Genomic DNA, 15,453 nt, shown 5'->3' with positions numbered 1-15,453 from the left:
CCACTTGAAGACCTCTGGTCATAGGGAATTTGCAATGTCCTACAGTAGTCCATTGATCCTTTTTCCTCAGAAGTATGTCTGTAGTCTACCACCTCCTCTGCATACATATTACTAAACCTTAGTTTGGATAAGACTCATGTGTTAGAAAAACATCACTTTGGAAGCTGACTGCAGAATGGATTGGAGTCAGAAAAGACTTGAGGAGGGAGACCCATTGGGAAGTTATAACAATAGTACAGGTGAGAGTTGATAAGGGCCTTAATTGAAGCATTGTCTTTGTCAGTAGTAAAAAAGGGATGTCTATGAAAGCTATGAAGGTAGAAATGATGAGATTGGGCAATGTGAAAGTGGGGAGGAGTCAAAGTATGCTTCGTTTCCCAGACTATATTTTAAGTTCCTCAAGGGAGAGGACTTTATCTTTTATTTCTAACTATACCTTCCCCACCAACTTTCCCACAGGGCATAGTAAAATTCTCTACACAAACCAAGTCTCTTGTTAACTAATTAATGAAAAGGATCATCCCCATGGACAATATTAGGGCAGCAGGTGTTTCTCATGAACATAATATCTGAGTTTCAGAGAATGAAAGATTGACTAGGAGAGGCAATGATCAGGGAAATGGCCTTTAGGAGGAGTAGGATAGCTAGATCAATTGAGATTCATTTTTTTTTCACTCACATTGGTATTTTATGTCTAATACTTTCCAGTTACATGAGCAACAAGATGGAAGACTGGACATTTTTTCTGACACACAGGACCTCTTGAACCTCTCCAAAACAAATCAGGCACCAAAGACAAAACAATTTCAGCTGTCTCCATGGTTGAGGATATCTCAAATCCTTAAGAATATAAAAGGAAAAAACCTACCTCCAAACTGATGAACTAATGTTTAGGGTCCCTAATTTCACTCAATACTCCTCTACCACCTCCCACTCACCCAGTAGAAATACTGCAAGAGTAGACCCAAGAACCTGACACAGAGTTACAACAAATTGCACTTCTTCATCCCAGTATACCCTCCCTCTTTCCAGTGCCACATATATCCCAGCCCCCACCTGCAGAAGCTTACTTCACCATGACAGCCAACATGGCTGCAGACTTTCAGTAGCAAAAGCCTACTGGGGTTTGCAACCCAATAGCATTAATGCTGCAAAGCTTTAAACTGTCAATGTCAGAGAGAACAGCATTGTGAAGCTCTGAATCGCCTGTGTTGGACTGGAGAACTGAGGAACAGAGGAAATGGGAGGACAGATCACCAGAACAAGATACCCTTTGTGTTTCTGTATGTGGGGGCTGTGCAGCACTCCTCTAAACCTGAGAGAAAGAGCACAGCATCCAGCTAGTGCTAGTTTTGACAAATCAAAAGTGATTTGGGGCAGAGACATAGACTGGAAAATCATGAATTTCCCAGCATAGGAGGAGGTTGAGGTGCTTTGAGATCAAGTCTCCAAAGGGACCACCCTCAGAGGGGACAGTCAGAAAGTAAATAGGGGAAAATTGGGGATGGGGAAGGCTGAAATTACTAAAGCTCTCAGGAAGAAAAAAGTATAAAGACCTCGAATATTAGATAAATCAATGTGGAAGAAATTAACCACAGAAGGAAATATGGCCTCCAGACCTAGTAAATGAATTCAAGCATCTATAAATAAATATTGCAAAACAGAGAAAAATGATCCAGCAATTCATGAGACAGGACTCTATGGAATGTGAGGAGAAAATGGAACCACAACATACTGTTCTGACTGGTTCAAAAGAGAAATAAGAATTATAAGGGCAGAAATTATGGCCTGTACAGTAAAAATAATGGGTAAAATAGAAAAATTGGAATCTATGATGGCAAATCTCACTAAAGAAACAAAAGAGAGAACAATTAATAGAAAATGTAAATATATTTATTATCTAAAATTTCCCCTTTTAATTCCTTATCTTGCACTGACATTAATTACTGGAAGAGTGAACTCAACTTAATTGATTAGGAAGGAGGGAAGTGGCAAAAGTGGCAATAGGGTGCAAGAATCCAGGCATGACTAATGATGTAGAAAATCCATACATGGATAATGAAGAGTAGACACCTGAATCATCCATGACTTCCTAGTGTCACTGAAAATAAACTTTTATCTTTAATTTTTCCCACATCAAAACTGGCCACTCCATTGCTTTTCTCATAGAAAATTAATTTATGGGTTAAAGTTTGAAAATTTTGCTCTGATAAGAGCAATGTGAGGAAAGTTTTTCTTTTTTTTTCTATTGTAAACTGTAAAAAGACTTACAAAAGGCTTAAAAAATGAAATGGAGCCTTGCCCAGGACATAAAAATATGGCAATAAAGTGTAGTGTTAATCTTTAGAGCAGGAGCTCAACCTTTTTTGTGTCATGGAAACTTTGGGCAATCTGGCAAAACCTATGGACCCCTTCTCAGAAAAAAAGAAAAAAAATTTTTTAAATTCATAATTGAAGAAAATACTGAGTTTCAGTTGTAAGCTAGTAAAAATGAAGGTATATTTTTCTCCTATTCAAGTCTATGAACCCCTATATTGTGATCCACCCTTTCTCTTTCTAGTGCCATGTCTCCAGGCTAATAAAAGGGTCCATGGACCCTGGTTTAAGAACTTCTGCTCTATGTGAACTTTTGTAGTAATCATTTCTAATGCCTTCAAATGAGAGAAGAGAGGAGAAATCTCATGTATCTGGCTTCCTCTTGGGGCAGATATTGCTAATAAAAGACATTTTAAAAAAATTAATTAAAAGCATAACCTCCGTTGGAAAAAAAAATATGGAATCTTACTTGTGGACCAAGTTTTTCTCAACCAAAATCATGGCAAAAGAACTGACAATTTTTGTCAGTAGAATAGTCAATAGCCTTTCACAGAAAAGTTGGCACTAATACCACCAACACTGAAAGTAATCTGGGAAAAATATCTTACAAATCTCAAGGCATGATCCAATCAGAAAATTTGTGATCACTCACAATAGTCATTCATTACAAGGAGCAGCCCAAAATAAGTATGATCTGAAAGCTAGGCCACACACCTGGGTTTTGATTCTATCCCTGTGGAACTGATATTCCTAAAGCATAGATCAGACTATATCATTCCTCCCATCCCTGTCATGTAAAAAATCTCCAATGGCTCCTGAAGATAAAATTGCCCCATTGCCCTGAAGATAAAATACAAAAACCCCAATCTTGACTCTTAAAGCCCTCTGCAATCTGATTTTCATTTACCTTTTCAATCTTATTTCATATAACTCCTCTTCACACATTCTCTGTTCCAGTAAAAGTGGACTATTTTTTATTCCCTGTACATGGTAATTTTGTTGTTGTTTAGTCATTCAGTTTTCTTGGCAGAGATCCTGGAGCTGTTTACCATTTCTTTCTCCAGCTCATTTCACAGATGAGGAAACTGAGGCAAACAGGATTAAGTGACTTTCCCTGGGGTACACAGCTAGTAAACATCTGAGGCCAGATTTAAACCCATGAAGGTGAGTCTTCCTGACTCCAGGCCACTGCACCACCTCACAGGTACTTATTGTTTGCTGTACTGATTTAAATCATAAGAAATCACTGGATTTTGAACTGGAAAGTATCTCAAAAATCATCGAGTCCAATATCTTCTTCTTTTACAAATGAGGAAACTGAGTCCCAGAGAGTTGAACTGATTTTCTAATAAGTAATAAGGAGAAGAGCCAGGTTCTGAATCCAGCTCCCCTGACTCTAAATCTAGGATATTTTCTTCTCTAACTCATTGCAATCCCATGACCTTCTCTCTCACTTTCAAATTGGTTTCCCATATCTCAAAAATAAAAAAAAAACCAAAAAGCAAAAAAAGATAAAACAACAACAACAAAAAAAGTTCTCAGCCTTGCTAATTCTCAGGCTATTGTCTATGTCCTCCCCCTTCACTTTGGAATTTTTAGAAAAATTATTCCATGCTTGCTAGCTCCCCAATGAATTCCTCAATCCTTTGTAATCCTGTCTTCAGCATTCTGCAGAAATTGCTCACTCTGAGGTCACTATTGACCTCATAATTGCTAATCCTAATGGCCTCTTCTTGGATCTCAAACTCTGAATTTTCTGCTCCATTTGACAATGTTAACCGCCCTTTCCCATCTTATTTACCATAATCTCTCCTTTCTTACCTTCTGTGAAGCTGCTCTCTATCCTGGGGCTACTTCTATCTTTTAGATGGCTCCTTCTCAAGTCTTCTTCACTGGCTTATCTTCTAGACTCACTGCTATGGTTTCAATGCTCTTTTCTATATTGATGATTCCTCAAACTATAACTCTAGAACTGGCTTCTCCATGTCTGAGTTCCACATACCCAACTGCTTACTGGACATTTGCCCTTGCATGTTTTAACCACATTTCAAACTCACTATGGCCAAACCTGTTCCTCCTTCTAGCTTTCCTATTTCTCTTGATGGTACTACCATTTTCCTAATTACCCCAGGCACTAGCATTTAGGGAGACCAGAAGAGGCTAGTTGTAAAAACAGCCTCACACTGAGAAACATTTGTAAAACAAATGCATGTAAAATAAATGAATGATGACACAGAGAGAAAAGCATGATTTACTATGGCTAGCTATAACATGGTTTTAATTCTATTACCCTACCCCCCACCCCCAACACCAGCATTATAAAGAAGTCTTGCATTTGAGATGTTGACATTTACATAAGTTTCTACACAATTTATCACTGTTGTTTTCTTTTCTCTATTACAAAATATTCTATGTGGAATCAGAAAGCTATACTATAAAAGTTCACCCCATACTAAAGATTAGCTTGTGTTCTCCACTATGGGTACTAGGCAACACCTTAAGATTTGGCCCTGGAGACAGTTTATGAGGTCAGCAATCCTTCAGCTGGTTTTGTTTGCTTCATATTAATTTATTAATTTTATGTTAATTTAGAACACAGATGATATCCCTTATCAAAGGGCAGAAAACTTTATAGATTAGGGAGCTAAAGTAGAATAAAGGAAATCTCCAATGAGAGTACAAATAGAATAAAGTAAATTTAAAAGCATCCAAATGATTTGAAACAGAGTTGAGGCCCAAGGAGGTCAAGGCATAGAAAATCTAAAATATTCCCATCATTATGTTTGGTAGTAGCAAAACAAAACAAAACAAAACAAAACTGGAAACAAGAGGGGCCTATTATTTGGAGAATGGCTGAACAAATTGGAATTTTGTAGCGAAATACTATTTTGCTCAAGAGAAATAATAACTATGAGGATTTCAGAGAAACAAGGGAAGACTTGTATGAGGCAGATTGAAATAAGCAGAACAAGGAGAAAAATAGACACACTGTGTACAATACTATAAACCAAAATAACCCCAAAAGGCAGCTGAAATCAGATTAATTAAAACGATCAATCCTGGTCTCTGAGAAGAGAGGACAAAGCAATTTCCCCCTCTCATTAAGCAAGTGGGGAATGCAGGCTGTGGAATGCTGCAAGCACTATCCAATACGGTAATTTCATCACTAAGTTTTGCTTAGCTGATTTTCTTTATTATGAGGAATAACTTATTGCAGGCTGGGGGAGGAGCAAGTATGCCAGGAAATTCCCAAGATATAAAATATAATGACACAATAAAACTTAAAAATAAAAAAGAAATTTAGCTTACGTGTGGGCCAGTCCCTGGCTTCAAGTGAAAACCAAAAACAAGTTCAAGGTTTACAACTTTTTCTTCATTTTCTTCTAATTCACCGGCTGAATCCTAAAATAAAGGCACATAAAACCACATAATCTGGGGTTATCGTTTTGTACTTTCATACTTCGAGGGAAGGGAATGTCTCACTAACTTAGCAAAGGTTTCTTTTCCTGTCTACTATCTCACTTCTAGTATTATTAGAATTCCTCAGGGAATTTGATTATACAATGCAAGGGAAGTGACATACTCTAAATTTTTGAGAATCTGGCAAAATACAAGTTCTCTTGCACTCAAAGGTGAATGTCACTGTCTTATTTTTCAGAGAAAAATTTAAGAACTTCACCTGCCACCAGGGATGCACTTAGCACATTGAGATGCATTGTGGGACTTCACCTTGACAGCTTCCCCATGTTCAAGGCGTTTATCAGCTATTTCCACATACCTGTTGTGTAGCAGCCAGAAAGAACATGGTGGGACTGCAAAACAGTCTGAACCTAGTGGGGGCTTCCTATGTGAGATTATCAGAATGTTAGCATAGAAAACAGAGGGCCTTTAGGAAATCAGAGGAGGATCTTTCATCACACCTCTCTCTGGACAAGATTTTTCAGCAAAGTGTGTAAATTTACTTTCGGCATATTCAATAGGGCCGGTTTTAATTCTGTCCACTAAACAGCAGCACATCTGGCTGACAGTATTCAAGATGACAAGAATGAGACAATGCCGCAGGTTCCTGAGCAAGTGGTACTGCAGGACCTTCTGTGAGATTTCCTTCCGGAACCTGGATGTTGGGTGAAGGCCTCCTGGAGAAAGGCGGGAGGCCAAGGTCTTCAACTACAACTGCTAACACTTAGATATATAAGTTGAGATACGTTCTCCTTATCAGGAATATCTGTTAATCTTTCAACCTGTGGGTATCAAGGGTGTTTTACTGACAAACTTGTAAAAACTTCCTCTCAAAGAGCCTTTTGTTTAGTGGAGATAACTTTTTTTCACCTAGGTCAGTCTAATAAGACTTCAAACAAACTTTTACTGACATTGGCAGATAAAGGCAATTATGTGACAGGTGCATGGGTGCCAAGTGTTTCCTGGGTCAGCAACTGTAGGTACACCTTCAGGCCTCTTTGCTGTTCCTCTGAAAAGAACCCCTCCTCCCTTCTCCCAACTCTAGGCCTTTTCACTTATATCCTCCATGCCTGGATTTCTCTCCCTCCTCATCTCTGTCTACTGGCTTTCTTTAAGTTCTTGCTAAAATTCCACCTTTTACACAAGCCTTTCCTGAACCCCATCAATGCTAGTGCCTTCCTTCTGTTGAATATTTCCAAATTATGCAGTATATATCTTCTCTCTACATAGTTGTTTTCAGGTGGTCTCCCCCATTAGACTGTGAGTACCTTGAGAGCAGGGACTGTCTTTTGCCTTTCTTTGTATTCCCAGTGCTTAGAACAGTGCCTGGCTTAGCATATAATAGGTGCTTAATAAATGCTGGCTGAGTTGACAAAATCTTTAACAAAAAAAAGATTTCACTTACCTTCATTAGTGGTGGAAAGTGAAATAAATTGAGGTAATCATTTGTTAATTTCTCAATGGCTGACTGTAAAAAAAAAGTAAAATTAATCAAATTAATTATGTGCCTGTTACCCAGGATCCCCCAGTAATAAGATCATGATTAAAACCAATAGTGCATATAAAGACCAAAAGCTTTCATGCAAACTCTAATCCTGTAGGGAATCTCACATTCGACATATTCAACATTCAAGAGACATTCAACATAATGTATCTTATTATCCAAAGTAGTATCCAAAGAGGTAGACAATGTGATAGAGTGGATTTAAAAAAAAAAATTGACTTCAGGGCCATGAGGAAGAGAGTTCATTTGACCCACAAACTGGCTCTGTGACCTGGGACAAGTGAGTCAACCTCCCAGTGCTCTAGGCATTTGTCTGAGTTTACAAGTCACAGACTTAGGTATTTCCTAATTGGGAGGTCCCAGTATCACCTTATTCCTATGCAAATAAGTGTGAATGGTTTGCACTTATTTAATAAAACATGAAGATGTACCAAGGACAGGCAATATCAAGCTAAGAAATAAATGGAATATTCTTGCAGGTACTGTCGGGGTAGCTGTGACCAGCCAGGACCCTGCTTGGTGCACGCAAGCAGCAAAACAGCGAGAAAAACAACCATGTGCTTGAACATCGCATCAGTGACTATTTACCAAGGCTTGAATTCCATTAAATAGCTTATTGTATTTTAAGGACTTTCATGTGGATATGTCCAAAGCTCTCTCCCTTGAAGAAACACAAAGGATTGCTAAAAAAATTTTTATACTCATCAGGTGTAATTCAGTTTTTCTGTGAACAGCACATATTGTTATTCATGTAGGGAGGAAAACATACCAAATGTGGAGGGGAGAGGGGAGGAATTAGATGCCTTTTTTTTTTAAAGAAAAATGAAAGCTGTTGACACTTGACAATGTAATGAATACTTATTGGGTGTTCCATTCCTATTCTGCAGACCTTGTTCCTCTACATGGGAGCTTCAAGTGTACAGAGAAAGAAGGGAGCTGTGGGTAAGTGGAGAAGAACAGTACTGGAGGAAAAGAAACAGTAAAATCTTTTGGTTCTCCTATTTCATTCAAGGAGATTCATCTGTATCGCAGCTGCATGGCCTTTCTGACCCTCTAGCCAACTCTCAGAGTGAGATGGGCTGAGACCAAGGGACTCAAACTTGGTTTCCTCAAATGTAAAATAAGGTTCACGATTCATAGATTTAGAGCTGTTGAGGCCCTTAGAAACCAACAGACCCAAACTCCTTATTTTGAGGATGAAGAAACTTAGAGAGAGGTTAAGTGATTTTTCCAAGCTCATCCAAGTGGACGGTGGAAGAGACCTGATTCAAACCTATTTCTACTACAGCATGGGGTGTGCTCTTGAGGCCTCTCAAGGATGACAGGTCCCTTCTAGGTCTAAAAATTTTATGACTCACTGATTCTTATTCTGACTGGAAGGGTGAGCACTAAGGCAAAGGCGCTCTTTCAGTGTCTTCTCACCTCTTCACACTCCAGGACTGCTGGAGCTGATCCTTGAGCAAATCCGTTAGGGCCTTCCTTTCACTCTTTCCTATCCAGGTGTTACCCTGCTAAGTATATTTGCTTTTTCATTTTTTAACTGGGGAATTTTGAAGACAACAAGTTTTCAAGTCCTCCGATGATAGAATGGCAAAGAGTAAAGCTAACTTTTTTTTTTTTTGGCAGGGAGGAAGGCAGGACAATTGGGGTTAAGTGACTTGCCCAAGGTCACATAGCTAGCAAGTCTGTCAAGTGTCTGAGGCTGGATTTGAACTCAGGTCCTCCTGACTCCAGGGCCAGTGCTCTACCCACTGTGCCAGCTAGCTGCCCCAAAGCTAACATTTTTTGATGGTGGGAAAAATACTACCCCTCACCCTTTCCAACCATACTCCCAGAAGTTGCCTGCACTGACATCTTGTGAAATCTGTCCAATCATTGGCCTCTGATATGCACAAGAAACAGAATGATTCTATTTCTGAGTCTTGTTTGGATCTCCTGCAAACTTCCCATACCCAGCACCATCAATATTCTGCAGTCATCACATAGCATCCCCATTCTCTCCAGGCTTCTCTTAAATAGAGGTATAGAACTAGTGTTGAGGGTGAGTTGTTTTTTTAATTAATTCATTTTTTAAGGGTGAGCTTTTGTACAATGCAATCACATGTGCTTCTACTTGGGACCTTTGTAATACAGAAAAACACTCTTTATATGGAATGGCTTAAGTAAGGAATGGTTAATTATGACAGAGTGACAGAAGGCCTCCTGATAAGCAGGCTGGACTTCTTTGTTGGCTCATTTTTTGAGGTTTATGTTTACACTCATTTGCCTGTACTTTATCCCAATAAGAGAAAAGAGGCTGAATTTTTGTATCATGTAATAGTATATTTGTAAGCAATGTAAACTCATGCAAAAGAGCTAATTTCCTTTGGTTATACTCAGAGGCTACCTTCACTGGGAAGCCTTAATCAACTGCAGGATGCAGAAAGCCAACCTGAGTGGACTGGTTCTCTTTTTGCCATTAAAGGGGAATTCTCTAGAAAGAGAGCTTGAGGTTAGTCATTGTCTATAATTGACTGGCAATTTTAAGAGCACTGGGGTATTGTTGGAGGTATTATGAGGGCATTAGAACTTGACGTGAAGTTGATTCTCAGAATTTTTTCCTTTATTCTCTTGTCTAAGTACTATTCTCTTACTCCTAATGGGAAAAAGTGGTCTTGTTTTATTCCTTAAAAGAGCATCCTGGAGAAGTACCTCTGACAAATAATCATTAGCTCATAGGATTTAGGTCTGGAAAGGACCTTGAGGCATAAATAAGTGCAATCTCTTCATCTGTCTGATGTAGGAACTAAGGTCCAGAAAAATCAAATTACTTTCTCAAGGTCACTCAAGTAGTAAAAAGCCAGGACTATGATTTTAACAAAGGTCCTCTCACTCCAAATACAGTACTGCTCCATCATATTATGCTGTCTCATTTAGCTTCAACAGTTAAACATTTTTTTTAGTATCTAAATTTCAGAAAGCTCAGCCCCTGGAGGTCTTCTCAAGTTGTCTTAGGAGGACAATTGCTTTACCCTTTTATTTTTGTCTCTCTACATTCATTTTGGTTTTTTTGGAGGGGCGAAGGCAGGGCAATTGGGGTTAAGTGACTTGCCCAAGGTCACACAGCTAGTAAGTGTGTCAAGTGTCTGAGGCTGGATTTGAACTTAGGTCCTCCTGACTCCAGGGCCTGCACTCTACTCACTGCACCACCTAGCTGCCCCTCTACATTCATTCTGAAGTGATGTTCTGTCTGTTTGTGGAGGAAATTTGGAGAGTCTGGAATTTTCTGACCTACTCTGCCATCTTCCCAGAATCCCCTCTTTAGTGGTTTAATTCTGAAACTCCCTGCAACAGCCTTGAGTAAGAATCTTTGGAAATACATGAAGACTTTGTAAGTAGACTGGATGAGTACAAGTGGAACATCAGAATATGTGTGTGGATACCCACTCCAATTCAAAATCATTAAGTTATGGAATTAATCAATTGTCCCCTTTGTTTTCTTTCCTGACTACTATTATTGTTGAAGGCACTACTATCCTTCAAGTCCCAACCTAGTTGTTATCTTCAACTCCTCACCCTCTCTCCCTTCCTACATCCAATCTGTTGCCAAGTCCTGTTGATTCTTCCTTCATAACATCTCTTGAGGATGTCCCCTTCTCTACTCTGTCACTGCCACCACTCTGGGGCAGGCTTTCATCACTAGTGAAGTAATCTTCTGGTTGGTCTTCCCACCTCAAGTGTCCCCTGGCTCTGACCTATGCTTCAGTCAACTGTCAAATTGATTTTTCCCTAAAGTGAAGGTCTGACCATGTTAATGAGCCCCCTCTTCCCATATGCCTCATTCAATAGACTCCAATGGCTTCCGATCACTCTAGACTCAAATACAAAATTCTCTGTTTGGCATTTAAAGCCTTTCATAACCTAGCCCTCTCCTACATTTGCAGTCTTCTTACACCTTATTTCTTTTTTATGATTTTATTTTATTTTATAGTATTTTATTTTTTTCCAATTAATTGTAAAGGCAATTTTCAACATTCATCTTTTGAAAGATTTTGAGTTCCCAATATTTTCTTCCTCCCTCCTTCCTGAACCCACTCCCCAAGATGTCAAGCAGTCTGATATTGGTTATACATGTACAATCATGTAAAACATTATTCCATATTAGTCATGTTGCTGACACCTTATTTCTTCCACGTACTCTGGACTCCTTTATATTCTTCTCACAAGACACTCCATCTTCCAATTTTAGGCATTTTCAATGGCTGTTCCCCCCTTTCTCAAATTATCTCTCCTTATCTCCTTCTCCTGGCTTCCTTCAAGTCTTAGCTAAAGTCTTTTTTGCTGAAAGAAATCTTTTCTGGTTCCCCTTAATGCTAGTGCTTTTTCTCTGAGATTACCTCCAATTTATTCAGTTGTTTGCATCTTGTTTTCTCCATTCGAGTGTGAGCTCCATTAGAGGAGGTACTACTTTGGGCATTTTTTTTTGGTGGGGGAGGAAGATTTGACCTTTCCTTGTATCTGTAGTGCTTAGCATAGTGCCTGACATACAGCAGGTGCTTAATAAATGCTGTTTTGACTATTTCAATGTTTTAAAACTTTCTGGATGAAGCTTAGGGCACTGGCCAAAATTTGGGTAGTCTTAATTCTAGCATTTAAACTATGATGCTTGTTGGTAATCACAGGATGTAGATTCGTATTTTCAATATGTCTTCTCTAAATACCTTTATATGAATTATGTGTCCCTTAGAGACAATGCCCATGTCCTTTAAGTCCTCCTCATCGAGAAGTAGAAGCCGTTTCCCAGTGATGTTATTTTCTTTAAACAAGGTTGCATATATGCTCATCTCTTCTGAAGAATCACCTAAGGAGTAGTGGAAAATAAACAAAAGGAATCAGGCTAAACTAGGTCTCAAAGGAAACTAAATCCATGAATTAAGAAAGTATTATTCCACTTGCCTTTTCTAGTGAGTTGTTGCATCCAAAAGTACTGTGAAAGAAAGGGAAAATATAGTTTTAAATGCAGTTTTGTTGGCACTTTTTTTTGACACTAACATAGATTTTTTTTTTGAAAATTTACATGGCACTTGTGGCCAGGTTTAATATCGAACTACTGAATCTATATCTATATCTATCTATATATTTTTCCTTAAATTTGAATTTCTGGTTCTGCTTCCAAGGGAAAATGAAAGGTCTTAACATTTGTAGTAGTAGGATTTTAAGGTTAACACTAGAGGTATTTAATGACTCTCTAAAACAACATATGTGTCTTGTTAAGGAGTTTGGGAATCTCATGGAAATTTTGTTTCTAAAGAATGTTTGGGATTTATATTTTCCACTTATTACAAGAGTTGAGAAGCTATATGGTATAATGGAAAGAGAGCTAGCCCTGCACCCAAGAGATCAAGTTCTGCCTCTGAAAACATCGGGGCTGTACGACTGGACAAATCATTTAGCCTCCCTGTGCTCTGGGCCACTCTCTAAGCATTGGTAAGAGGGAGTTTCCTTATCCAGGAATTCTCTATAATGAGATTACAGGTCTAGTCCCGATCCTTATTGAAAGAGTTAAATGTGGTCCTAACTATCTAGCCATCACTGAGGGAATTCACACAAGGACTCTATCAGTCCTAGACACTATGAGAGGCAGAATGAAATAGTGAATACACTGCCAGGCTTGGAGCAGGTGACACCTGGATTCAAATCCAACCTCTGCCACTTACTAGCAGTATGATCAAGAATGAATCACTTAAGCTCTCTGGGCTTCAGTTTCATCATCTAAGTAACATGGACAAGACCTGTAGTCCCCACCTCACAGAGTTGTTAAAGATGCTGAAATGAGATAATGTATATAAAATGTTTGTTATTATTGTTAAATGGCAGAATGGGGAAAAATGGATCAGAGGGCATGAAACTTGGATTCTAGGCCTAGTCAGTAATTAGTTTTGAGATCTTGGACAAATTGTTTAACTGCTCTGTGACTCAGTTTCCTCCTTTGAACATTTTTTTCTCACATTAAAACCATAATGGTGCAAGCTCTTATTATCAAACACAAGCTTATCATTTCATTCTATGATAGCTTTTAGCCCACTGACCTCAATGTTTTCAGTATACAGTATGTTTAAATTTGAGTTTCTAAAATGATTAATACCAGAAGAAATTTTTTCTCAAGAATGTTTTTTTCTTTTCTCATAAGACCCACTGTAAAAATTTCTCATTATACCCAGTGTTAAAAATGGTGCTAGAGAAACCTTGTAAAAGGCACTGATGGAGACCCATAACCCTGATTGTGTCAAAGATTTTAGATGGTGCCTGTTCTTCATTAACCCAAAGTAGTCTGGTCCATGACCACCAGAAGTCCATATCATACCTCCAGCAGATCCTTTAGGAGTGATAAAGGAAGAAAGCCTAGATCTCTCTACTGGTATGGTAGCCCATCTCTTCTAGGCACTGCATTATATCTGACCTATTTATACTTTCCATCAAAATGATCTCCTGAGCGTATAGAGCTAAACTCTGGGTATCTGGATGTCATCTAGCTAATTTTCATTATATCCCTAAGGAAAATTCATCCCTGTTTGCATGCAGAGAGACTGAGGACTAAAAGTACTAAGGGCTAAGTAAGATGGCTACTAGAGTTTCACCTTGAAGATAGATGAGCTACAATGAGGCCTTTTTTTGAACATATGGACACTTAGAAGCCCTACCCAATTTTCAGAAACCCACTGGGTTCTTAGGATCTGCAGAGACTTTGAGGAATTCCCTTGTGTTTCCATTGTGGGGAGTTTAAACTAAAGATGGCAACAAGTAGCAGGAGGGGCAGAAATACTATACAGCTGTGCAGAATTCCAGTCTCTACCTAATTTAGTAGCTTAGTCAGGTTTCTTAAAAACCAAAACAAACCAAAAAGATTATGGCCACTTAGTCCTGAAGTGTACCCTGATGTATCCTTGTGACTTTTCAACCATATTCACTTATGGTTTGATCACCTTCCAGATCAGTCAATGTGAGCACAGGGTATTTGCATGGCTTCAAATGGTCTTTGTTTTGCTCTTAAAGAGTCACTTTAAATCTTCAATGGATATAATAAGAAAACTAGAAATATAAAGCTCATAGACTCTTCAATGGCTATAGTCACTTCCATTTTCACTTAAGTGCTTATTGCTAAGTTTATTCTAAATATGTCCAGAAAGAATTAATGGAATAATCAAAGATGCTTACCACATCATCTTCTGTCCATGCACCAATCTCAAAGGATGGCAGCAGCTGCATGGGAAATACGAAGGAGAAAAGAGTAATAATACCACTCTCTTTTGGCCTAGTTCTTTCTCTTAATTTTTGCCAGTCAATTTGACCTGGTTGGTCCTTTAGGCTTGACTAAGTCAATATTCTTTGTCTGATCATAAGATGTATTTATGAGTATTCCATGGATTTTGACAACAGCAGCAAGTAATATTCACAAAGAACTTGCTATAACTTAATGAACATATATAGAACAAAATATGTACAGAGTAGGAATAATGGACTTGTAGCTCACTCCTCAGTATAGAATAATCCTTCTCCATAGTGCTTAAGGAAGCACATTAAGATGAGTCCTAACCCTGTTAATAGTGGATTCCATCAAAGTTGATGCTTCCTTTACTGTGGATCTTCTCTTCATATGCAAGTTGCTAAATTTCATTTGAATCATGATTATCCCCATCCTTCCTCTCCAAAACCCTAACAATTAAGAGCTGGTAAGGAAAGGGTATCTCATCATTCAACAACGGAGCCCCCAGCTAGTACAGCCAATTATTAATTGATAGTAATTTATATGGTCATTTTGGAAGCATTTTGACAGAATCTAGTGTTTTAATGAACAAATTGATTTGGGTGTGCAGAGTTCTACAACAGAAGCTATAGAAAAATGGGCTGTCATGATCTCCAAATATAATCTTTTTTTGGATAGTTGTACATTTAGTACTGGCCTAGAAACTTTTCCAGATTTTACCTTAACCTTGTTTCTAATTTCAGGGATTATTTGGTGACTCCAATGAAGAAAATATCAAGAATTAAGACCGTAAACATCCCTACACTGATATTACATTTCATGATGGTTTTAGTGTTTGAAGCTCTTTTGTGACAAATGTCAGACAGAACCTCCCCCAGGATTTTTAGCTAATGATGGGAACCAAGCAATTATAGGGAATGGTGGATATAAA

General features: G+C 38.4%; 1 protein-coding gene across 1 annotated transcript in view; it reads right to left on the bottom strand.

The window, feature by feature from the left end:
• The window catches only part of MAP3K20 (mitogen-activated protein kinase kinase kinase 20), a 220,847-nt gene that overhangs the window by 38,075 nt on the left and 167,319 nt on the right, over positions 1-15,453 (bottom strand). Inside the window, exons 12-16 of the mRNA XM_036742495.1 lie at positions 14,474-14,518; positions 12,215-12,245; positions 11,980-12,119; positions 7,181-7,243; positions 5,626-5,718 (exon numbers count right to left, since the gene is read on the bottom strand). Coding sequence (XP_036598390.1) covers positions 5,626-5,718; positions 7,181-7,243; positions 11,980-12,119; positions 12,215-12,245; positions 14,474-14,518 — 372 coding nt within the window. The remainder of the gene's footprint in view (positions 1-5,625; positions 5,719-7,180; positions 7,244-11,979; positions 12,120-12,214; positions 12,246-14,473; positions 14,519-15,453) is intronic.

The sequence above is a fragment of the Trichosurus vulpecula genome, chromosome 2 (genome assembly GCF_011100635.1).
Source record: "Trichosurus vulpecula isolate mTriVul1 chromosome 2, mTriVul1.pri, whole genome shotgun sequence".
NCBI classification, from domain to species: domain Eukaryota; kingdom Metazoa; phylum Chordata; class Mammalia; order Diprotodontia; family Phalangeridae; genus Trichosurus; species Trichosurus vulpecula.
Note: the sequence above shows the minus strand (reverse complement) of the source record. Positions and strands in the feature narration are given on the sequence as shown.